Raw genomic sequence first — 26,985 nt, forward strand, 5'->3', positions numbered from 1 at the left:
TTACAAAATGAATTTCTAATTTTAAAAAATATTTTCTAATATTATAAAAGTAATTTTGTAATATTAAAAAAGTATTTTCTAATCATACAAAATATTGATTTTTGTCCACTTAGGCTTGCCATAGTATATTTTTGTATTGTCATGACCTATTGAATGCGTGGACGAGCATGCAAACTGAATATTGAAAGTTCGCGCTTTTTAAGCTTGTTAAATGCCGTTATAATCTCGTTTTGGGATTTACTCCGCGGAAAGGTTAAAAATAAATTTTGGGCACTCCATTGTTTCAGATGAAAGTCGATTGTAGAAGTCTGTAGTTGCATTTGAACGTATTGTCAGAGAAAAACTACTGTACAAAGGGATTAAGGTTGGTTATGTGCATTATTGGAAGCAGTGAACTCTTGACCAAATTATTATGTCCATGCAATAAACGACAATTTATAATGCGACTTCCCCCCGGCCAACATCCGACGCCATCTTGTTGCCGCGCATCTTGCTGTTTAAATTAGAAGCACTGAACCCCACGTTTTTTAAGCAGTTTTATACACAGCGGCCAAAAGTTCACGCTCGAAAAACTGAAACCTTCGAACTCCAAGGGACGCTGAAACAAGAATATTGTAAAATTTTAATTAATAATAAATGCCACAACGGCCCAAGGGAAAATCGCCACACCCCCCAAAAAAATAAACTTTAAAAAAAATCCGTTCCTTTATTTGTAAAATGATTCTGTGGATAAAATTGAATTTGTAGTGGGAGTCGTCTGTATGTGCAAGTTTCTCAGTGAAAATGGCCAGTTGACACTTTGAAATGTGCAATAGGCAGTGTACGGTGTTCATTGTGTGCTAGCGTAATGATCAATGAATACTCTGTATTACATGTATACAGCTGTGTTTGCTTTTCCACATTGATGTGTCAATATCAACTATCTATATTCTGACTTAGTAACCTGCGTTGTAGTAGGTAGTGAGATGTAAATAGCCAGTTGATTGACTTGGCTAAAGAATTAATCCTTTGGCCAAATCGATTTGTCACTGGCTTGTCATCGAGCGGAGTATAATTTTGTGAGTCAAATCATGCTCTCCTGTTAAAATTTATAACTGTTACCATGCATGTTGAGCAAATAAAAAACTGTTGGTATCATTAGGTTGCAATTTGAGATATTCCTTGAAGCTGTGAGAAAAGGTACATGTACATATTGGTATCTGTTGATTTTGTTTTCTTTTCTGTGTATGAAAAAAAAGAGAATGTCATATTCCATGTAGAAGTGATTCATCATACTCAATGAGCCCTGAGTCTCTTAAAAATCATCGCCATGCAGTCTAAATTACATTTTTAAAGCGACTCATCAACAACGATTTTTGTTGACAATGTGGACCAAGTTAGAATTTCCTTAATTTAGGTGTAAATTTTCACCTTGCTGGATGCTTTCTCTATGAAATGAATTTAAACAATAAACCAACCTCATTTCATGGTGTATTCCATACTGAATATTCGATTGTTTTGAATGAAGAAGAAATGTTGAGAGAACATCGGAAGGATGTTGTGAATTTAAGTACAAGTGGCATGTTGTGACTAGTGGCTGTTATGGCACTTTCAGTTAGTTTTTGAAAAGAAGCATGTTACGACTAGCAATAGCTTAAATTAGCTTTAAATTGACAGATGCTGTGAAAAATAATTAGAGCCCCTTTTCTCTCAATAAGTCCACTCTAATTTGGTGACCCCGTTTTACTGTCAAGGGGCCACTGGCCACTGCCCCCCTTTTGCAATTTTCTGAAATGGTCACTGCAAATACTTTGAAATACTTGGTCTTCGCTGCACTCAGAAGATAGAGTGACACCTAGTTGGAAATACTTGCAAGTATTGCTGAGTTAAAAAGTTGTTATTGCTCGTAGTGCGGAGAATTTGTCGACTTGCATTAGGGTCCTTTGTGTATATAAAGCATCCTTTTTGAGAACTTGTGTAAATGTATGACATTGCACATGTATGTACTTGTAAATCTACATGTATCATGATGTGTGACACTAAATAAATTATGTTATATACTAATAGCTACATATATAATATATGGTCTTAATTTTAGGAATAAAACAAGAGAGATGAATTACCAGAAAGTGTACATGAATCATATCCATTCGAGCTCTTTGCTCTGTCAGCTTGCCCAGATGTGGAGAAGTCAGCTTCTATGTGATGCATTGATCTGTACTGGAAATGTTGTCACCAAGGTATTTGATTTTGAAAAGAAAAAAAATAAATCTGATTGGGCCAGTTGTTGAATTTACATGTAACAGTGTCTTAAATTTCAAGATCGAAAAGTTGAAAAATTGAATAGTTTGATTTCAGCTACAAGACATTCTTCGGGGTTATTTTATATGCTAAATCAAACAATATATTCAGATTTTCTGTTTGTCCTATTTTAGTTCTATGAATACACACTTCCTGCTGTAGTAACATACTGTGTCAAAAAATTTTATCACTATAAAAATGAAGCATGTTTTAATTAGGAGTGCTAAAGCATACCATACCAGGATATATAATGTTAGCTAGCACCATTACAGTGACTGTCAGTGAGGCAGCTGACAATGCTAATGATATTAATTTTTTTTTCAGAATGTACAAACATGTATCATTTATTCAAACAGTAATACATGTACATTGTTAAATATTGAATTTAAAAAAATAAAATTGTGGTTTTTTTATGCTTTGGGCTAAACTCATGTTCTGTGTGTTATTTATTTTTATTCATTTAAATGGCCTTAATCTAAACAAGTACTATTTTAAAAAGAAGATAGCTGACACAGTAGAATTTTGTTCTGTTTTGTTTCTACATTTCTTTCAAGAAAATAATATAAGATAATAATGGCATGCAATTTCAAATTTTATATTGTTTTTTCGAACGCAATTTCAGAATTTTGATACTGTTTTTTCGAACACCATTAAGTTAGCCGTATTTGACCAATCGGGAAACTTAATTGCGATCAGGTGATTTGCGTTTCCATAGAAGAGCGTTTTTAAGGTCAGAGGGTAAAAAGCAAAACTATACTGACTGCATCTGAAAAAATAGAAACTACTGGAACTAGAGCCACCACCATCTTGTCATTTGTCCACAAAATTGCAATAGGTATTGTTAATGGTTCAGATATATTTTTGCAGCCCTAGTTTAAATCTTGAATTTAGTTTTCATAGATGTACTTGTCCTAAAATGATAATAATGATTTGACCTCATAGCTAATCTTTATGTTCTGGAGCATTTTATTGGTCAGTAATGCTGATTTTAATATCGTAAGCTTATTTATGTTTTGATAAGAGCATATTAAAAGAAAATATATCAAATGCAAATTGACTTTCATATGAATTATTGTCTACTTTCAGGCACATCGTGTTGTATTGTTGGCAGCCTGTCCTATGTTGCAGTCTATGGAAAATGCATCCATTGGAACAGAGTTGGAGGTTCGTCTTGCTGCTGATATTAAACAGGAAGCTGTCAACACATTCCTACAGTATTTATATGAAGGATTTATGTTGCTGACAGAAGACAATGTTAAACATGTAGAAAAAGTTGCTAGACTGTTACAAGTAGACAGTGTGATCAAATGTTGCTCAGACTTCTTCAAATGTCTTGAAAAATCTACAGGAAAAATGCATAATGCCAACTACAAATTTGACAAATATGACTTGCTTGAGTTCCGTCATGTCAGAACCTCAGGACTACAGAAAACTTACCAGGATAGGCTTATGAAAAGGATGTCTGAATCACCTCGTCCAACTAGTCCCACAGGAGGGAAAAGACCAAAGATGCACAGACCACCAACTCCTCAGGCAGATTTTTCTTCACAGAGGGCAGATGATGCCATATCTATGACTCAGAGTTATATGGGTGGAATAGGGTCAAGTGGTGCAGGAAGTGTTCGTTCAGGCACATCTAGTCAATCAAGCCGGTCAGGCTCACCATCTGTTGTAGAAATCATTGAGGACAGTTTGGAGTTGATACAGAGGGAAAAAGCTGGTCCTGGTCAGCCAGAAACTTCTCGATTAACCCAACAAAAAACCTCAATATCAGTGGCATCCCATGTATCTAATGCCAAAGACACTCGTGTAGTTAGCATTGCAGATGATGGTGGAGGTGGAAAAACGAGTGATTCCTCCACTGCTCATAGTATTCCCAGTGCAAGGGAAGCACCGCAATCATCTCCAAAGATTTCCTTCAGAGACTCACAACCTTCACAAAACATTCAGCATCCTTCATCTTCATCATATATACCTAGAATGCCGCCAAATCAAACCAGTTTCTCATCACAGCCACCACCACCACCGTTACATCAAATGTCACAAGCATTCTCTCATGGACCTTCACAGGAACAGTCAACTGGTCAGTCCCGTCCACAACCTACAGAAACTTTTAGTGATAAATTTCCCTTTATTACTAGTACGCCTCAAAGATCATATCCTCCAGCAGGTGCTAAGGCTCCATTTGCTGCAGGAAGTGCTACACAGGCTGGACTTCCTCCACCAAGTTCGTCATTCCCAGGTCAATCTACTAGTCAGTCACCATCTCAACAGCAAAAAGATACACCAGGAATGACGGATAGACCTGAAAAGAGGGAGGGTGAAAGGTATACTTTATACTACATGTATAAACAATTTTTAATAAAATTCTTTAAAAAGTTGGTTTTGTGCCATATATCATACATTCAATACATCTTAGTTTATTAATATTAAGTTCAAGGCCATACTATACTCGAATTCACCTTAGCCTGTTTGCAGTTTTTTTAGATTAATTTTTTTATTACTCAAAAGTTCCTTTAAAGAACTTGCAATTTTATTTATGTCGTTCTGTACTACAATTCTCATACAATTATTTCTTGTTCTTACCTCTGAGATTGAAAAAAATCAAAATTTATTTTTCTACGAGAATTTTGCACTGAACGTATTGTTTATCCACCATCTTGTTTCTATGAATATTTTGAGATGTTCCCTATTACCTCACAATTGAAGAGCTGAAATACCATGATTTCCTGCCATATTTCTGGTTCCCTGCTAATTCAATACTTTATGTGGTAAGTCTCATATTAGTACCAGTTGTAGCATTTTCATTTGGAACTTCTGTTTTTTTCTTTTACTAAAGGTAAAGAGCAGAAATATGGCGGGAATTCATGGTATTTCAGCTCTTATTCCTCTAGGCTGAGGTGAATTCGAGTATAAGTATTACTATTTAAAGCAAAGAAAAAAAGATAAAAGGCGGAAAGAAATCTTGGTGTTTGCTGATTAGACCATTAGTCTAAATATCAACAGAAAACAATTGGAACAGCATCTTAAAATGAAAATTTTCACTCTCTTAAGTTTTCTTGATAAATTGATGTCAAGATTGTTTTCAGTTCAAGGCCACAAGAAGGTCATGACCCAGGTCCATCAGAGGCTACAGGAGAAATAGCGGACCTGGCAATAGTAAAAATAGAAAAAGTTGGAGAGGATGAAGTTGGTGGGCTAATGATGCAGGTTGATCAGGGACATGGTGATGGACAACGGTTAGGACAGTTTGCTGGGGATGATGAACAAGAGTATGATGAAAGTGATTTAACTGGAGATTGGTCACAAGAAGATTTATCTAATGAAGGCAGCATGCTTCAGGGTGACCAGGCAGCAGGTGGTGCTATGTATATGGGGCCAACATCAGGTAAGGATCCTTTATTGATTGCATTGTAGTTAGATTGAAAAAATACTCAGTTATCACAATCTTCATAGCAACTTTAACTATCATAAAAAAAATATGCCCTGGAATTAAAAATACTAGAAACATGTTCAGTGTTTTTGATATGTTTTCTGATGATATGCTTTAGTTATGGTTGATATGAAGAAGTACAGACTCGTCCATCTTTCATTTTATATGTAATTGTTAGTGAATATACAAGTCAGATCATATATAGATAAAGGTACATGTACCACATTTGGCCACATCAATTTTAAATTCAAAGGATTTAATTATTTTCTAAGCTATGCAGGTTATTGTAATGATGACCATTATGAATGAATAAAAGTAATATTAGAGTAAATTTATGGAATACTAACAATTATTAATTATACTGCTTTTCTTTCTACTTCTTACTATCAATATACTTCAGAAGCTATTTTAAAAAGAACCAACAAATCTTTAACATCATGTATTTTTACATTGTATACCTGTTTGACATAAATCATTTCAAGTTTATAAGAAGATGACTTTGTCAGAGTATTGTTATGACATTGACTTGTATGTTTACTTGACATTGTAATGAGATTTCAGCTGTATATTACAAGGTAAGTGGTCTGGGCCATACTCTTCTGGCATTATAAAATCTTATTGGCATCATTGGGAATTAAGAACCTTTTATTGGAAGAAAAATAAATTTAATCAGCAAAATTTCAATTAACCTTTTTTTAATTTTAGATGCTGGATAGATTTAATCTTGAACAAAAAGTAATATGAAATGATGCCAGGAAAGACATTTCTATTAATTTACATGAATTGTCTCTTCAAGTGATTTTTTTAGATTCTCATCAATTTTTCTAAGTATTGTTAGTATAAATATCATTGTTTTTAAAATCATTAGGAGTTTTATTCCTTTAAACTGCAAGTCAGCTATAATGGCGCTAGTCCTAGCCTGGTCTTGCAAACCTGTAATTAATGTGAAGTCCTTTAGGACAAAAACCAAGTTGAGAATCTAAAGATTGACTTGAATTAATCTAGTTTACATATAGCTTGGGATGAAAGTTATCATCATGCAACAAATTTTAATTCATAAGATATATTTTGAATGAGTTATATTTTCTATGATAAACTCGCTTTCTCTGTTGCAAAAAAGTCATAGTTAAATACTGGTTTTGATTTTGTGTAATACTGAAAATTTATTAATATGCATGTACAGTCTCATCCCTGCATTTATACCTGTGTCAGTAATATTGAAGCAGGTCTAATACACCCTTGACGCTGTCTGTCCATCTGTCATGATTTAGATTGAACCTACTTTGTGTAAACTTTCTAGGAAAGCAGAAGATGCTTACCCTACCAGTGCACCTGGTCCATGCTCCCAGATTTTAGTGGAGTCTGAGTTGCTCATTTACTTTTGATACTTTGTATGTATGATTTTAGTTACTTTATGTTCTTGTTTGTGTGTGTCCGTTTTGTATTTCTGGTCCTTGTTCCTGGATTGCATTCTTTTTATTTCTGCGAGAATCTTGGTTCCTTTGATTACTCTGTATCTCAAAAAGTATTGGATCAATATTATTCATACCTTGCACAATGTTATTATACTTATTGAAGATCTGTAGGTCCTACTATGGAGTTTAAACTGTAAGTCTGCTGTAATGGAGCTATGTTGTGGATAGTTCCTACTTTGTGTAATCTGTAACTTCAAAAGATATGGACCAATATTATTTAAACTTTGTACAGAATGTACATACTTTAGCTTGTTAAAACCTGGCCATTTTTTGCCTCGTAATATTGTGATGTGCCTCTTCGTGTGAGCTGTAACTGGATACTTATCAAAGATTAATCAAGGGAACCAAGATTTTAGCAGAAATCAAAAGAATGTAATCCAGGGACAAAAACCAAACATGGAAAACAGACACACAAAACAAAGAACACAAATTTAACTCTAAATTTTGTATGTTTATATACCTATTGTAGATGTGCACCTATTATTATCAACAAATTAGGCAAATATTTTTATGAATTTTCCTGTAGGTCCTCGCCATTTTCAACAGTAAATGCGACCATCAGTATATTCTATAGGTAATTAGTAGCCGCCTTTAGGTTATTTATATAGAAAGGTCTAAAACATGTTAGAACTGTCAAATTTATGAGGTTGATGGTTCAGACGTGTAATAGGTCATTTCTTTAGAGCTACATGTACATTCAAGTTTTTGATAAGGAGATAATGTTTTATTATCATTAATTGATGAAGTATTAGAACATATTGAAGCTTTGATGCTGAGACAATTGAAAGATACATGTAAGAAATCGCATTGACTGAAAAGTGAGATTGATTTATAAAAATGGCAATAAGAAGGAAAGTTTTATCAACACATCAAGCTAACTGCATAAATGTAAGATATGATATAACATTGGTAGAGGAAACAATAGCTTGAACAGGTTTGATGATATTATTTTAAAAAAACTTGATTAAAATGCTTATATATATAACACTGATGAAGACTACGTGAATGTTTAAAAATTCAACACTTGGCTGGCTATTTTTGGTTCCATTTAAAATTTTGGTCGTTTTATGCTGGTAACTTGTATATTACAATCTTCTCTATTGACATATTGTTTCTGATGTTCAGGTTTTGGTGAAATAAGATTTGTGTACTAGAAACAAATTTAGATGGATAAATTATACCAAAAAAGATGTAGAAGGTCTGTCTGTCTGTCAGTCCTGTTTTTTGTCATTGCCACTCTTAAACTAGTGAACATTTCTGTTAACCGTTGAAGCAGTCCATGTGATTGATTGATTGATTGTTGGGGTTTAATGTCCGAGCAGCAATATTTCAGCCATATTCAGACGACGCACATGAAATGGTTGATAAAATAAACAGGAAATGAAAAAAGGGATGGGACATCAGGATAATAGGGTTGACAAATTTTGATTGCCACTAGAAAAAGGGAGGGATGGGTAAGGTTGGGTAATTTAGCCTCCTGTGGCGGAGTGCAAAGGTTCCTACTCCTATTGAATACCACAGCAGGGTTCCTTAACGTGCGAGGAACGTGGCATCTTTCCCAACACGGTGCACCACTATGGTTTGCGGTCAGGTTTTCCATGTTGTAGCCTGACAACCTCAGCATATAACACCCCAGGGGTACCCATTCCACCACCTGGGGCACACATCCCAGACGGTCTGTGGACAGGGCGCCTAGCCCCGGCTAGGTTTCTGAGCACTATTTAGTCGCCTTTTATGACAAGCTTAGCGCTGCAGCAGGCCTATTCTTCTGACACCCCCAGTTGACACTATCTCATGTGGGAGGTCCCCCCATTGACACCATCTCATGTGGGAGATCCCTCCCCCATTAACACTATATGTATCTCATGTGGGAGTTTTTTACAGAAAAACAAATTTTTTATGTAAAAATTCAATTATTTAGTATTGTCCACAGAAATTATATTAATTTTAAGCAAAAACCTCCCACATATCATACATTTTGATATGAGAGGTTCTAAATTATTCACTGATTTAGTGGGAGTCTCCTACTTGATGTGATAGGTTTAACAGGTATGAGTGAGCATAATTTCATAAAACTTTGCATTTGATAAGGATACAATAGGTAGTTGTGCATATTACCATGAAATTTTCATCCCTGACATTTTGAAGAATTTAAGTTTCCTGAAATGTATTACTGAAATATCGTATAACTTGTCCGTTCACTACCTTATCATTAAGTTGAATTTATTTTCATTATCAATTTGTGAAAATCCCTAGCCTTATGTGTGTGTTAGTGAGGGGGATAGGATAATTGAATGTGCTCACCAAGTACTATTGTTATATTCTTCATTGAAATACATTTGTGTATAAAAAACATGTAATCAGTTATATTTGTCAATGAAGTACAAAATTTAATCAAATTAAGGTAAATTAGAGTTTGATATGCTGAATATTTTGTGTTAGTATACATTATCATGTAGTCTTGGTTTGTGTTAGTTGTCTATATGTCAGCATTTATCTTTGTTATAATAATGTACCAAATTTGTTCTCTGCCTTTCTATAAAGTTTAAGACTAACCCCTTAGTTAGTAGGGGATGTTTTTACTTCCTTGTATCAAGTTCTTTAAGTGTGCTGTAAATTCTTCATATTTAAATTGATGAATAAAAAGAACAAATTTGTTATATTACATTGTTGTAAGAGATCTTACTTTTAATGGACATAAATGTTGCTAAACGTAAGGTTTCTATTCCCTGTCCATATCATTGCCCAAGAAGATCAAGACTCGGCAGAGGTAGCAGAATAAAAGGACAGATTTTATAGAGCTTTCTCATTGGACATAAGAGTAACTAACGAGCAATCGTGTTGCTAAGTAACAAATATGATCATTAATCAACTTGAAATTTTTTTTTAATGAAGAAAAAAAAAAATTTGTATACATCCTAAGTAATGCAAAATAATTTTTATAAGTTTTATTTGAAATTATTATTACAAATTTTTTTGCAGTCTTTTGTCTTTTTAATGTTCATATAATTATGATAAGCCCAAATGAAAAAATATGTGTTTCTGGTTTCCCTACCTACCCTAGCATTATCCTTGTCATTTTGGCTTGAGCACTATTAAACTTGAGATTCTGGGCCCATTAACTCCAGGTAAAAAAAAATAGTAATGGAAAAAAAAAAAAAAATAGAAGTCACTTCTTACCTACCCTATTTTTTTTAACATGAAACCAGAAACTCGCATGATTTTTTTCTTTGTCTAAGTCATTATGAATTTAAATCTTTTCCAAGATATACATAGTACTGTACAGTTAGAAAGCTCTGTAGGTAAGTATTTATAACCATCATGTCATTTGATAAATAGTCTGTACTTGTGATAACTGGGTATTTTTCATTGAATTCGTTTTACAATGGCTCAGTTTATTTTTTCAATATGAAACCAGTCAGTTTTTATTTTTTGGTAAATTCCTGAAATACTATTTAATAACGTAAAGCTTACATAAGGATTTCCTTTTATCATGACACGTCAGAAACATATTTATTTTTATGAAAGTAAATAAGATGAATGACAAAATATCACATTTGCTATTCAATGTTCAGAAACTGGTTTCATTTGAAATATATGAAGGGACATTTTGTAAAGTGAATATATTACATTACTGTACAATAGATGAAGAATATTTCATGTTCTTGGCCCTATACTGATCTGGTCATTACCGAATAATTCATTATTTAGGAATGAGTGTTATATTTTTTCAGTTTATGAAGAAATAACCTCAATCTTTTGGTGCACAGTAAATAACCTGTGTAGCAGCTTATTTTGAAGTGTGCACCACAGGCATTGATGTTTATTTCAAATAGACCGAAAAAATATAACATTCATTCCATATAATTTAATTTAAGTACCAAAATTCAACAAGTAAATCATTAAAGAAGTTTGATGACGTCACAATCATTACGAAATTTGGATAAACACAATTTTTTATCCAGTCAGAACCTGTGTTGCTTCTGATGTTAATTTTTTAAACAATAAACTGAACTATTAGGAGGTAACAAAAACTGATATTTTGTACCAGCTGATGCAAGATAACAAATTAAAAATTTGTCAAATCTCTTCTAAGTTTTAAGAATATTTTTAAGCATGAATTACCCATTTTCAAATTACTGACATTTCAGATTCTTTTGTTCTTCCATTTAAAGTAATGACAATCCAGAAAGTACATGGATATTGAATTAAATAGGTAAAGTGTCAAAAAGTAATTAGTTGTACATTTAATCCCATGGATACTGGTGCTGGTGTCTTAATATGTCTTAATATATATATAAAAATTTTCATGAAACAGTTATAAATGCAAACAAAATAAACCAACACCAATTGAAAGAAGACTTGATAAAAATATAATTGAAAACATAAAAAATTATTTTTGAATCTTTGCCATATAAAATAGTTTTCTAATGATATTTTGTTTATGATATCAAACATTCCAAATTCAAATTATAATTGTTCAGCAAAAATGGTCTTATTCATTACGGAAACAGTAAGTGAAAAAGTGATGTTTAAAGTAGCACTCGTCAGAGGTCTTGGACCCTAAGTTTCTGATGCAGGACCATTGAAATTCATTCACTTTGACCCTGAATCTACCATACTTAACATTTGCTCTTTTTGAGGACCTTTTACTTTCTACTGGTGGACCTTTCACAGAGAATGCAAAATAGTCCAGGACCTTTCACTCTGGAAAGTAAATAGGACTTAAAAACACAGAAAGAAAATACAATGGTACCTAGATTCTCTTTCAACATTTTAACAAAAAAAAGATACAAATAAAATGATCAGACAACACATCACCAAAATCTGGATAGGCTGATAATTTAATGATCCACCAACACCTCTCCAAGCACTGAAAACACCGATCATCAAATGATCAACCAACATCTCACCAAAAAATGGATACACAGATAATCCTCACCAGAAAATACATACAAGTATGATTAAAGGAAGCATCAACCAAATGCTGGATGCGCAAATAATTACGATCATGGAACCTATTTCCTTGTGGCCTATGTTTTCATGAAACGTCACATTTGCCTTGTAATGAAAGTAGAATTAGGCTTATTCAAAGCTAAGGGAAAATCAACTGGTGAAGATGTTAGTTGATAAAAGGTGATTGTAAAAATACTCAAAATACATTGATCTTTAATTTTAAAAAAGTAAACAGTTGACTTAATTCTATTACTCATGCCTATACATAATTTATTGGAGCATGAACAGAATCATGGAATATTTCTCAAGTTGACAAAATAAGGGCATTGTTTAGTAAACAATAAAAACAAACTATTATTGCTGTTTCATAGATTTATGGAACTATACACACAAAGTCCTATATCACAACTTTGATTTATGGAACTATACACACAAAGTCCTATATCACAACTTTGATTTATGGAACTATACACACAAAGTCCTATATCACAACTTTGATTTATGGAACTATACACACAAAGTCCTATATCACAACTTTGATTTATGGAACTATACACACAAAGTCCTATATCACAACTTTGATTTATGGAACTATACACACAAAGTCCTATATCACAACTTTGATTTATGGAACTATACACACAAAGTCCTATATCACAACTTTGATTTATGGAACTATACACACAAAGTCCTATATCACAACTTTGATTTGGCATTTTAAATATAAAATCCATGAACTGTTACACTATTGTATTTAGCGTGACACCCTGTCAAGCTCTGTAAGTGATAAATCAACCACTCACCAAAAAATAGAAACACAGATAATAAAATGATCTACCAACATGTCACTGAAAAATAGATACAAGTATGTAATGAAGCGCCAACACCTCACCAAACAATGGAAGCATGAACACCTCACTAATTATATTGAAACACGAATGATTTTCAACCAGCACCAATCAACACAAACACTTCACTGAAAAAAAATATAAGTTATCCTCTTGTTCATTGTCGCTTTTAAAAGTTGGTTAAAATGATGAATTAAATCTTCTTATATCCAGGGCCAAAGGTGACACCATGGTAACCCAACAAGTAGCAAAATGCCGTAGAATATTTGACCTGTGGTATTATTATTTGATTAACATTCAATCTCTTGATAAAAATCAAGTCTTCTTTCAATGAAAAAAGAAAAATATGCTTTTGCAAAATTGTCTATATATATACAGAAAAATAAACTTCCGAAACAAATCTTGTTCTGTAGAAAATTTAAATTTAATGAATATGTTTTTAGACTATTTTGCAAGAGCATATTTATAACAAACTACATTGTCTCAAAAACAAAATGTATTTCTGGTTGTATTAGGTGTAGGAACTCTTACAAAACTGAAAATATTGCAGAGATTTGACCGTAACTTCTGAATATTCTATCACGAGTCATAAATTCAATCTGCTAAATCTATTTATAAACGAATGTTTGTATTTATATATTAAAATTTATTGTGTATATTCACCAATACCAGATATCACTTACAATCGAAACTATCAGAGCATGAAATAGTCTTCATTTTGTTGATAACAACTAAAGGGAGATAATCTAATAATGATTGAGACACATGAATTGGTATGAGCAGCAAATTTAGAATATGAAAGTAGGAATTGAATGTATATAGCTACATGATGAAAATGTAAAAAAAAACCAAAAAAACTTGGTGCAATAAAGAGGATGAAAGACATGATATGCATGAAAAATATTCAAATGCATTTCAAGTATAAAGCGTGCATTGAAACTTTTTCTAGTTAATGATTTGAAGAGAGGGGGGGTGGTTTGACTGTGAAGGAATAATTTTGATTAACAAGTTGTTTATCTGTACACCTCATTGCTACACTTCACATTATTTGTAAAAATTTTACTTGTTTCATTGAAATAAATGCCATTAGGCAAGACTGCAGTTATTGTTATACATATAAATAGGTGCCTTCAGTTGTGTTTTCATTCTGTGATATATTTCTTACTTGATTAAGACCTGTTTAACAGGGCCTAGTCATTGATGACATGGTGAAGTTTTAGTAAATTCTGTTTGAAAAAATAACAATATTGACATATTTGTCTATATAATCTATTACAAAAACTTCTCCCTATCAAAGACAGATGGGAGAAGTGAACATTATCAAGAAGTTTTGCTCATTTTCCTTTAGACCCTACAGACATAACTGAATGGAGTTATCTTCTATTGTTACAGAAACATAAAATTAACTGCATGGTCTCATTTTTGCAAAAAAAAAAAAAAAAAAATCACAAGCTGTACTATTAGCAAAAGAATGAACATACATAAATCAGTACATTTGTATCATTGTTTTAGGTAATAGTATCGTTCCAATCCAATTGCCAAATATTTTTGGATAGCTAGTGAGCAGTATTGCTCATAACCCTAAGATATGTATTTCTGCGAACCTGTGTATAACCGTTCAATGGCTAGTGAGCGACTCACCTGTAACCCTAAAGTGTGATTAGTCTACACAGGAAAAGTTGCAACGTATGTTTTTTGTGTACTTTTCACATGTTTAGGACCACCATGAAAAACATATATTTTTTATTAAAATTTAAATATATGTTAAACTTTCATTGAAAAATTTATAAGGAATTATGTCAATCGTTTAAGGCGTATGCTTTCACTTGGATTGGGTCAAAATATACAGTTCATGAGTTATAATGTTCAGAAATAGATTCATGTCTATAGTGGTTGAAAACACATGTTGCAATTTTTCAATCCCCCCCCCAAAGTCACTTTGAATTTTTACGAATAGAATGACTTATGGCTTATAAACGGCGGTGTTAATCGACATATTTTGACAGTAACTAGGTACAGCACGAGAGGATAAAAATGATTCAAGAGAAGATGTGTAATTGGTGTTTGTATCGTTTCAATATGATCATTTTATTGAGTCAATGAAGCCTTGTCTGCCTAGCAAACATTGCTGTATGTCACTGAAAGTTGAGACAGTAATTAATAGAAAAGCCTGAGAAGGGGGGGAGGGGGGTAATTTGATATCAGTTATTCGCTCACCTGGCCAAAGGCCATGTGAGCTGTTGCCATCACTTGGTGTCTGTTGTCATCGTTAACAATTATACAAAACTCTTCTCCTCTGAAAATAGGGGTAAAAGTGTTCAGCATGATAAGATCTATCTCTGGTCAAATTTTGGTTTTAATCTGTTTAAGCCATGATGGAGTTATTGCCCTTTTTCAACAATTTTTGCTATTTTTGATGTTATTTCTTTCAAAAATCTTCTCCTCTGTCACTACTTGACCAATTGAAACCAAACGTGGTATGAATATTCCTTGGGGTATATTGCATAGAATTGATGTGGGGATTTTTGAATCATCGAAAAACATGGCCGCCATTACTGAAAATAGTTTTCACATGCGTCTCCCAAACCATTAGGTTCAGCTGAATTCTGACATGGGTAAAAGTGTTCAGCATGATGAGATCTATCTATGGTCAAATTTTGGTTTTAAACTGTTGAGCTATGTTGGAGTTATTGCCCTTTTTCAACGATTTTTACTATTTTTAGCTCACCTCGCCAAAGGCCAAGTGAGCTATTGCCATCACTTGGTCCCCATCGTCGTTGTCATTAACAAATTTTTCAAAACTCTTCTCTGACACCACTTGACCAATTGGAACCAGACTTGGTATGAATGTTCCTTGGGGTATTGTGCATAGAATTGATGTGGGGATTTTTGATCCGTCGAAAAACATAGCCGCCGTTTCTAAAAATAGAACATAGGGGTTAGAAAGTAGTTTTTTGCATGTATGTCTAAAACTATTAGGTTTAGCCAATTTATGACATGGGGGAAGGGGGGGGGGTAAAAGTGTACAGCATGATGGCATCTATCTGTGGTCAAATTTTGATATGTTAAGCCATGTTGGAGTTATTGCCCTTTTTTGACATTTTCTTGCTATTTTGAATGTTATTTCTTTCAAAAATCTTCTCCTCTGACACCACCTGACCAGTTGGAACCAAACTTGGTATGAATGTTCCTTGGAGTATCATGCATAGAACTGTTGTTTTTTTTTGTTTTTTTTTGATCCATCAAAAAACATGGCTGCTGCTACTAAAAATAGAACAAAGGTAATAGTATCATTCCAATCCAATTGTTTTAACAAGTATTTCCAAAACCATTAGGTTGAGCAAAATTATTTCTATAGCTAAATGACCCTTATTATAAGGCTGTCAAAAATCATCAGGGATCAAAGTTGTCAGGTGACTCCTTGAAAGATGAAAAATGACAGTTTTTTTTTAGTTTTTTTTTTAGAGTTTCCAGCCAATATCTTTGAAACTAAAAGAAAGAAACTTTCTATCGCTGAAATGATCCTAATGATAGTCCTACCAAAGTCGTTTTGAGTCGAAATTGTTGGACAAATCCTTGTCAAAATTTGCCCTTGAAAGACAAACTTTAATCAGGTCAGCGATTCAGGCTCCTGGGATCCTCTTGTTTTGAAATAGATCAGTAGAAAAGCTTTTTAATTGGTTGGTTCTCTTTCTGTAGTAACATGGTTTGGTATTGTGACATCATTAATACTAATCTGTCTACGAACTAAATAGAATTGTGATTAAGAATCTATTCTGAATATGGACTTCCGTTTTAACCATTCTAATTTTATAAGCTGTTCTTGAAATGGAAACATATATACAATTAGTCTTTGGAACTTGCCATTATTTTAGTCTTGGATAGAAACAATGGTAAATGTTAAAAGAAAAAAATCACTGTTGGTATTATTTATCCATTCATTATTTTCCCAAGCATTCAAACATTCTTTTACCAAAACTGAAGTTTATCAATTTGATTTCTATAAGATGATCTTGTATTCTGGCTTCAAAAAATATCATAATGCTATCTTGTTTAAGGAAGGGATTGCTGTCGCTTATGATAGTGGTTTTGTCTTTTGGTTGAAGTTTTGTTTCAGTTTTGAGTGGGTATTGACTTGGACAAGCATACATCAGTTTTACTGTCTTCTTCCTTGTCTTGTATCCAATTTTGTATGTAAGACTTGTCTTTCTCTCTCGACTTACTCCTACAAGGATGGTGTCTTTATATTTTATCATCCAATCTATTGAAAGATGGTTTAGCCTAAAAATGGTAGACATCAAATTAAAACTGAAATATTACTAATCCTAAAATATATTATTCAGTGCACATTTATCTGAGTTTTACATTCATAGTATTAAATGGTATTCCAGGAAGTGGGCTTTTGGAAACCTTGTTTATTTTTTAGCAAAATTAAGGGATGTGAATTAGAAATGTCTAAATTTTGAAATCTTATGCAGACTACTTTATACAATGTTATAGAAATTATATCTTATTATGATGTTGGATGTAACAGAAATGTCTGTGGAAAGAGATGAATTCTGTATAAACAGTTCATCTGTTGTTTCAGATGTATTTCAAAAAGTGGAACGAAGGAAAAGAGCTTCTTATGATATTGCAACCTTGATGAATGCTGTGAAAGATGTAGTGGAGGGGAAAATGAATTCTTACAGAGCTGCAGACAAGTACGGAATACCTAGATCTACAATTCGTGACTGGGCCAAAAGGGCAAAGATGGCAAATTTCTAAAAAAAAAAAATATATATATATACTCCTTGCTGTAACTTCTTAAAGTTGGATGTTTGGAACAATGAAATAGACAATGAAACAGTGATTTAAAAAGAATTACTTTTTATAACAGAAAATTTTTTTTTTGCCTTTCTCTTAACAGTTAGAATTTTTATATATGTTACAGTCATTCTATAGAAATGACGGAGTTAGCTGTTAGTAAACAATTTATCTTCAGTTTATTGAACACAGAAATATGGAAGAGAAAATAATGACATATTTAGGTGATGCCAAATAGTAACATGAAGAAAAAGACATGTATTCATGAAGCAGATGCTTCTAAGCTTGCTGAGGCTGAGATATATGAAATATCTTATTAAATGCTTAAAATGGTAAATTGTTATGTAGGTGGTATATTACAATTACCTTGTCATTCCATTTATCATTCCATCCAAATTTCAACACATTGATCATCAGCTACCAATAGATGGATTAACATCAATGTTGATGTATGGATTTATATACATGGGGAATATGTCATGAGTGATTTCTAATGCTGTCCAGTATCAACTTACTGTTTCGTAGGACTTAGGAATTTCCCTTTTTCAGACCTGTCCAAATCATTTTTTTAACCTGTTGGACATTTGGTCCAGCAACCTAACAAAATCTGCTGGACCAAAAAAAAAAAGAAAGAAAGAAATTTGCCTGGATTCAGATGCCATCTTTAAACCGGAAGTTCCGGTTGAGGCATGTCTAATAAAAAACGTACCGGATAGCTGGTCCAGAAATCACAAAAATTTTACCGGACCGACAGCTAATAGTACCGGTCATGTTCGACAAATTTCGCCATGACTGCTTTTTACCTTTTGACCTTAGGGACGCTGTTCTATGGAAATGCAAGTCACCAGATGGCAGTTCTGTTTCCTGTTTGGCCAAATACTGACAACTAAGTGGCATTCGAAAAAACTGTATAGAAAATTTGAAATGACATGCCATATGTGTTATTTTCTTGAAACAAATGAAAAAGCTTTGAAGTTATTAATTTTTTAAAGATAGTACTTGTTTACTATATGGAATGATAAAGATAAATTTCTTCACAAATTTCTCAACTACCAATGGATGGATTGATTAAAAATTATGTGTGTGACTTTATATACATGGAGCAAGTATTGTTACTGATGTTGGGTGCTGTCTAATATCAACTTCCCATCCACACTAATTAAGAATTGGTTACTTCTTGTTCAGTAATATCTTCATTGATTTGTTACTGTCACTGTACAAAAAAAAACACACTTTTGTCTATACCATATCATTGAAGAAACCAGTTCCTCTGAAAAATGTTCTTTTTATGCTGCGGTCAATTCTATATGCTAATTGTGGTCAGAAATATGGATTACTTAGTTGTACAACAAGTAAATATGCATAACTTGGGTTCAGATGGTTTGAAATATGGATAACTGTGGGGTACAAATAAGTCTAAATATGGTTTACTTAGATAGTGGTTCAAATGGTTTGAAATGTAGATAATATTTGGGTTCAAATTGTTACAAATATGTATAACTTAATGGTTCAAGTCTTGAACAATGAGACGATATTAATGAAAAAAAACTGGGAAAGAGTTGTTCTCTGAATTGCTGGAGATTGATTAGCCAATCACTGACTTTAATTGCCTGTTGGAACTGGATAATTTTTAATCATCCATCCATGAATATGCCATACTTTACAAGACACCTTATAGCCTAGTGCTTACACTGTAACAACTTCCCTATTTATGTGAATGTTTATTTCAGGTCTATATCAAAGTATTGCCAAAGCTTGTAAAGGGAGGAAAGATTATGATGCTGCTACATTGATAAAGGCTGTGCAAGTTGTTTGCAATGGAGAAATAAATTCCCGTAAAGCTGCTCAATTGTATGGGATTCCTCGATCAACCATTTATAACTGGGTGTATAAGGCTAGATATGGTCAATCCCCATTCCAGAAATACTTCTTTAAAAATCAGTAATGCTGACAAGTATATGGAAAAAATATGGAATCCTATAAATGGATATAACAAAATTTAGATGGAACAATATAATATCTTAGACAGGAGGATATACAGGAGATGTACTGTTCTGTTTGAATAATAATTACTAAGGAGAAGGAGATACTCATGTTCTGTTCTAATAATAATTACTAAGGAGAAGGAGACAGTCTTGTTTTGTTTGAATAGTATTTATTTCTTAGTTGTTATATCTGCATTTTTGATATTCTTTAAATTCAAATGGACATAAAATGTTGATTGATCTGTGTAGTCTTCACCGAAACAAATTTAGATGATTTTTGTTCTTGGCCTTTTTCTTCTTCCTTGTATTTCTCTTAATGCTTCACTTTCTTTAGTAATTAAAGGTAATGTAGGATTGTAGAGGTCTTAATGAATGGAGTTTTTGTAAGGAACCTACCTGTTTTAGGGAAAATACATACCAAATAACAAATTAACCCCCATTTAATTTCAAGGAACAATCAGTATTTTTAGTAGACAAAATCTGCAATGCATCATTTGATTTGAGATGAAATTGACCTGGTAAAACTTAGAACCTTTTTTTCTATGAGAAACAAAGCAATATTTCAGTTAGTTACTGATTATTTATTAAAGTAGATGAAGAAGTTGAAAAGATGTAGAGAGTGGGCTACCTTATTGATCATTCCAGACAGTTATATGTTCTGTATTCTAGAAGTTATAGTTGATAAAATCTGGAGATGTAGAGAATTGCTATAATATTCACTTTGATGCAGTTACAAAAATTGCATTACGAAGTTTAATGTGTAACTGCAGTTTTTCATGAGAACCTGAAATTTAATAAGGCAATTACTTGTTTCAGACTGTCTTAATTGCCGACCTCGGAATCCTATAAAACAATATGACAAGACCCAGATGGAACAAGCTATTGAAGTTGTGAGACAGGGCATGATGTCAGCATCTAAAGCTGCCAAACTGTATGGTGTTCCAAAGACTACATTGTGTTTTCAGATAAGAAAACTGGATGGAAAAAACAGATGATAATAACAAACATGGATATGTAGAAAGGCCTATAATGCTGTAAAAAAACAATGTCGCTGACACCAAACAACCATGAAACAATGTTTGAGTATTTTATGAGACTTGATTAAATGTTCCTTTTATGTGTAAAATTCACCTTTTGGAATGAGAGATCTCCTTTCCTTTTTACTTATCGATATATTTGGATGGTAGGAGATACTGACCAATCTACACAACCATAATAACATACAATGCATGACAATTGATTTTTATCGATGGTGATGTTTATTTTTCTCCTCTTCTTTGTCATTCAAATACATGTACATTACTGTCCTGACTTTCCTTATGTCAAAATCAACGCGTTCATTATATCTCAAAAGTTAGATTGACTGCACTGTTTTTTTTTTTTTTCTTCATCTCCAAAGGATGAAGATTATTGCAAAACTATGCTAATAGTATGTGTATCTTTTAAGAATCATAATATACACTTACATGTAGATTCTTGTGGGAAAAAATTGTGTTAGTTGTCTTTAAAAAGGGGAGATAACACCATTCATTTCAGAAATCAACATTTTGAATGCTATCGTAAACTTTTTAAACAAATTGACCATTAAAGAAATTATTTAACTATTTTGAATTTAGTAAGTGTGTTTGTTTGTAGACAAAAATTCTACAAATAAGAGCTTACATGTGAATTTTGATTTTGAGTAACAAAGGCTGATACAAAACTAAAGTAATTAACAGGTGTTGGAAAACACATATTTATTGGGATTCTATCTTATGCATTGGAGAAAAGTGTAAGTAAGCATGAGTCTTATGTACATGTTTTTGGGTTAACAGCAATGAAGTTATCTGGGAACTAACAGTTGAGTTGGATAACATTGACTGCCTTTTTAGCTCACCTTGCCGAAGGCCAAGTGAGCTTATGCCATCACTTGGCGTCCGTCGTCGTCATGGACAAATTTTCAAAAATCTTCTCCTGAAACTACCAGACTGACAGGTTTTAAACTTGGTATGATTGTTCCTTAGGGTGTTCTGCATAAAATGACCTTTGGGATTTTTGATTGGTGAAAAACATGGCCACCGTTACTAAAAATAGAACATAGGAGTCAGATGGCAGTTTTTTTTTTTTTTTTTTTTTTTGCAAATAACTCGAAGACCATTGCCTTTAGCGAATTTCTGGCTGGGTATTATTGTTCCGCATCATGAGACAGACTTGTGCCGAAATTTTCAAAACGATTGACTGATGTAGGAGTTTTTTTTCGTATTTTTTTCGCATGTGCAACTTTGAAAATCTTTCTCTCAAAATCCATTGCGCAGAATTCAATGAAAGTTGGCGTATGTTTTCCTTAGGGTATCCCATACAAAATGACCGTTGGGATTTTTGATCCATGAAATAACATGGCCGCCATTACTTAAAATAGAACATAGGAGTCAGAAGGCAGTTTTGTTGCAAATAACTCAAAAACCATTGCCTTTAACAAATTTCGGGCAGAGGGTAAAATTGTTAAGCCTTATGAGAAGGACCTATGCCGAAATTTTCAAAACCATTCATTGACTTCTGTAGAAGTTGCAGCCCCGGAAACAATTTTGTTGTTGTTTTTTTTTTTTTTTTTTTTTACATGTACAACTTTGAAAATCTCTAAAACCATTTAAGATCATTGAATGAAAATCAGCATAATAGTTCTTTAGTGTATTGTGCTCAAATTTAATCCGTGACTGCCTATACTAAAAATGGCTCTTAGGGGTTGGAAGACAGGTTTTTGAAAATAATTAAAAAATTGTTGCCTTTAGCAAAATTCTGGTTCAGGTCATGAAATTGCTTTTAAAAGCATTTCCTGTATTTGACAATTTAGTTGATTTTAACTTAGTAGGTCTCATTTCTCTAGTTTTTCAAATAAACAGATGGTTAACCAGTTGAGCAATTCAGGCTCTCTTGAGCCTCTAGTTTTTAATTTATGCATTTTTTATCAATTACATGGTATAGATGAAACCCCAAACTAATGTTTGAAGATTGAAAATTTGAACAATAATCCAAGAACCAAATATAGGTACTGCTGTACTTTTAGCTATTGATACTTGTATGGAAATGTCTGGTTTATATTTTTGAAGTAAAAATCATACAAACTGTACATAGTTTACTATGATGGATATATAATAGATAGAGAGATCTTTGTATGTAGATCAGACTATGATGGATATAGTATTGATAGGGATATCTTTCTTGTAGATCAGACTATGATGGATATAGGATTGATAGGGATATCTTGTAGATCAGACTATGATGGCTATAGGATTGATAGGGATATCTTTCTTGTAGATCAGACTATGATGGCTATAGGATTGATAGGGATATCTTTCGTATAGATCAGACTATTTTGGCTATAGGATTGATAGGGATATCTTTCTTGTAGATCAGACTATGATGGATATAGGATTGATAGGGATATCTTTCATGAAGATCAGACTATGATGGCTATAGTATTGATAGGGATATCTTTCTTGTAGATCAGACTATGATGGCTATAGGATTGATAGGGATATCTTTCTTGTAGATCAGACTATGATGGATATAGGATTGTTAGGGATATCTTTCATGAAGATCAGACTGATGGATGTAGTATTGATAGGGATATCTTTCTTGTAGATCAGACTATGATGGATATAGGATTGATAGGGATATCTTTCATGAAGATCAGACTATGATGGATATAGGATTGATAGGGATATCTTTCATGAAGATCAGACTATGATGGATATAGGATAGATAGGGATATCTTTCTTGTAGATCAGACTATGATGGCTATAGGATAGATAGAGATATCTTTCTATCCTACTTCGATGGGTTCCACTTCTCCAGTAATCTATTGTATCTTATTATAAGATGTGAATAAATGTAGAATTAACCATCTTAACTTAAATATTTCAATAAATTGTCCTTTTTGGAAGTCTTGTACATTTATCATCACTTGTTGGATTTGAAAAGAAAACACAGAATTTAATGTATACTGGTATCAATGAAGTATTATACAAAACTTTACTCCTCATACACAAATATGGGAAGATGAATAGCATATCTTTGAATGAAACTACTGTATGGCAATTAGAAACTCTATCTGTATCTGAAGCCATTATTCAATTGACATCCTATCCAATATTTATGAGGATTGGATAGACCCAAGAAACCTGTTGACATTGCAAAGCAATTATCAGTTGAATTTGATGATAATAGTTGTTGATATATGCATGGATTCTGGAAGTGCTTGGAAAATTTTTTGCTGTATCTCTCATTTTGACAACTGACTTCAGAACATCCATATTTAACACTTGTATTCTATCCTTTCAGACTTTGATTTTATGATGACAAAACTGAGGTCATGTTTCCCAGCAAAATCCAGACGTCAGAATCCATACAGTGATGAAGATTTGGAAAACGCTATTATGGCAGTGTTACGTGGCACACTTAATCCAACTAGGGCTTCAAAAATGTATCGTATCCCACGACAGACTATTATTCTAATTCTATCTCGATGGAAAGAGCTCTATACTGAAGCTTTACAAGGACATGACTAGTACTTAAATGAATTCAGTTGTCACTGCCTTCTTATTTTAACTGTATGGATACTAGCTTTCAATGAAATAGTTAGTGAAAGGGAGCAGGCACTCAGGATGTTTTTTTTTTAATTATGCAGTTTGGATTGAATATGCTGAGAAAAGAAACATGTATATAACAGAATAATTGAGATAGGCTATGGTCTTCATGGAGGTCTTAACTTTTAATAATCTGACTATGGACAGGATATTAAAGTATTGACAGCGATCTTAGATCTCTTGAAAGATCCTTTTGTCTTTTCAGAAGTAATGAATGAAGTAGTTGACAGTGTAGGCTCTTCAAGCATTACAGATTTAATGATATAATATATATACAGTGTGATTAGTCTTTAGATTGTATAATAGTCAACTTTACTTTACTTTTTAGCTGTTATGACTGTAAACTTCTGCTTTAATGCTGTTTATTGCAATTTCATTGAATGATCGCCCATTATTTTGAGTTGTTGAAGAGAAAATCTCAACCTAAATTAGAAACCAGAAATACTTCATTTTCTGTGTATTATTTGTTTAAATATGTAACATTGTTGTACACAATAATAAAAGTGCCAAGCACCTTGTGGATTCTTGTTATCATTAAATGGAGGCTTTTTCTTTTTATTAACAAGACACTTCTTACTGATTTGGACCAAAGGTGGCTATATAACTTACTAGAATTTTGTATCCCAGCTCATTGGGCCTATAAAATACAAGACTTCTGGTTAGTAACAGATGAGGAGGCCTTGATGTTTAGTACAATCAATTTTCTTGTGTATGATGAACTTTATGTTGAAAAGATTGCCTTGACATGCCTGAATTCAGTTTCGATATGTACATGTAGTATAGCACATTGTATCATTTCAGGTCAAGGTATGACCAATTTACAACGGAAATAACGAGAATGTTTTCCTTCGCGAAGGCAAATGCCTTTCGCTGACCAGGACTTAGAAAATGCTCTCATAGGAGTTCTCTTCTGCCATTATTCAGTGACTAATGTAGCTATGATATATAATATACCAAGACAAACTGTTGTTCGCATGGTTAAAAGATTGAGGGAGTTGAATGGAAAATAAATTGATCAATACTGATACAGGTTATTAGAATTCATCTGTTACATTTCTTAGTACTTATTGGAGATATTTACAGTGCTTTATTTATAATTGCTTAGATGTACAATACAGAACTACAATTGGACATCATAATTACAGCAGGTGTGTTACCTTGACAACTAAGTTGTGATTTTGGTGTTGAAATGATCATTGTTTTTATTCCCTTGTCAGGATCAGGAATCAGGATTGTAGTGGTAGTGAATTGGAATGTTTCTCCAGTATCTTGACCTTTCATGTCCTTGATTAACTGTGAATATGGCATGATAATATTTATTATGGTTTGAAATGTTCCTCATGTTTTTTTGGTGTTCGTGGCAAATGTGAATTTAAAGTGTTTGCACATTAAAATGTATCGCATATTCTTGAAAACTGTGATTTTGGTGTCTTGGTAATCGAAATGCTGTTTTTAATTATGTAGTCATAAACTTAATTTGTTAGTGACTTAGATTTTGACAGAGTTATGTACATGTCAGTAAGCCATATTGTTAGTTGATATTAGGTTGTTTCTTGTTATTTCAATTGTATCATTGGATGAGGAGAGTGGATTGTCAATATACTGTAAGTCAGCTATAATATTTGGATCTGTTCTGGATTTTAGAAATTTTTTAGATGCAAGTTGAATTTGTTTAAAAATAAAACTGCTAAGTCACTAACAGTTACTGTATTTTAGAATTAAATAACCAGCCTTGATATAAATCTCCCTGTAAATAATTAGTAGGCAATGAGCATGTCTGCATGATAAATTCATGCATGGTACTATATAGTGAAGACAAGTTTTACAACCAATACTGGTTTCATCTTTGTTTCAGTACAAATCTTTCTGCAGAGGAGAAGAGATCTTAAAAGACATGGGGGTTATAATGCTGATGATCTAGACTTGGCAGTGGCTGCTGTAAAGTCTGGTCTGATAAAGCCTTACCAAGCAGCTCAGTATTATCATGTGCTTCGTAGTACAGTAGCCTCTTGATACTACAATTGTGAATAAGATGTGGCATCAGGAATACTTTACCAAGTTGTTGTAATGCCAGATGTTAATGCTCTCATGCTGGAACCAAATAATCAGTACTTCCTGATATTTGTTTTGATGTTGTTGCCTCCTTGTAATGGATGTGGTCTATATTGAGAGAATTAATTTTTCAAATATATTTGTCATGTTCAGTTGAATATGTCTATAAGTCATGAATCACTCAAAGATAAAACAACTTTTGACTGAACGTTTTTTCCCTTGTTCACATGTTTGGCACAAACTTGTTCAAATCCTGTATTATTAAATATCCTTCTGATATTGTTTAAGAGTGAATTCATAAATGTTTGACTCATTGAAAGTCAAAATGTGACTCACTGGACACACTCAAAAATGATATGAATATTTAATGACAGTTAATTGATGTTAGAAGGTTGAAGAAAAACTACAACATTTCTAGGATATTTTGGGGTAAGAAGAAGTGTTATATGATTATCATTACACTTTGTTACTACAAATTATTTTCTGTACATTACTGTTTTGTTTCTCATAAAACTTTTCTTTGAA

The 26,985-nt window shown here is 32.9% G+C and overlaps 1 protein-coding gene across 24 annotated transcripts in view; it reads left to right on the forward strand.

Annotated features, from left to right (window-relative positions):
- Positions 1 to 246: 246 nt before the first annotated feature.
- Positions 247 to 26,985, forward strand: part of LOC148608958 (uncharacterized) — a 69,143-nt gene continuing 42,404 nt past the window's right edge. For 17 of the 24 annotated variants that reach the window (XM_088541865.1, XM_088541880.1, XM_088541863.1 and 14 more), the window contains exons 1-4: positions 247 to 364; positions 2,078 to 2,219; positions 3,367 to 4,607; positions 5,370 to 5,668. In XM_088541865.1, coding sequence (XP_088397991.1) covers positions 2,094 to 2,219; positions 3,367 to 4,607; positions 5,370 to 5,668 — 1,666 coding nt within the window. In that variant the 5' untranslated portion in view covers positions 247 to 364; positions 2,078 to 2,093. Of the gene's footprint in view, positions 365 to 2,077; positions 2,220 to 3,366; positions 4,608 to 5,369; positions 5,669 to 17,580; positions 18,773 to 19,528; positions 20,141 to 20,599; positions 21,147 to 24,103; positions 24,923 to 26,263; positions 26,437 to 26,985 lie in introns of those variants that run through there. The other 7 variants (XM_088541882.1, XM_088541881.1, XM_088541879.1 and 4 more) reach the window with 7 other exon arrangements.

Source organism: Perna viridis, chromosome 8 (genome assembly GCF_037379345.1).
Source record: "Perna viridis isolate PV_CMFRI_1.1 ecotype Kerala chromosome 8, ASM3737934v1, whole genome shotgun sequence".
In the NCBI taxonomy this organism is placed as follows: Eukaryota; Metazoa; Mollusca; class Bivalvia; order Mytilida; family Mytilidae; genus Perna; species Perna viridis.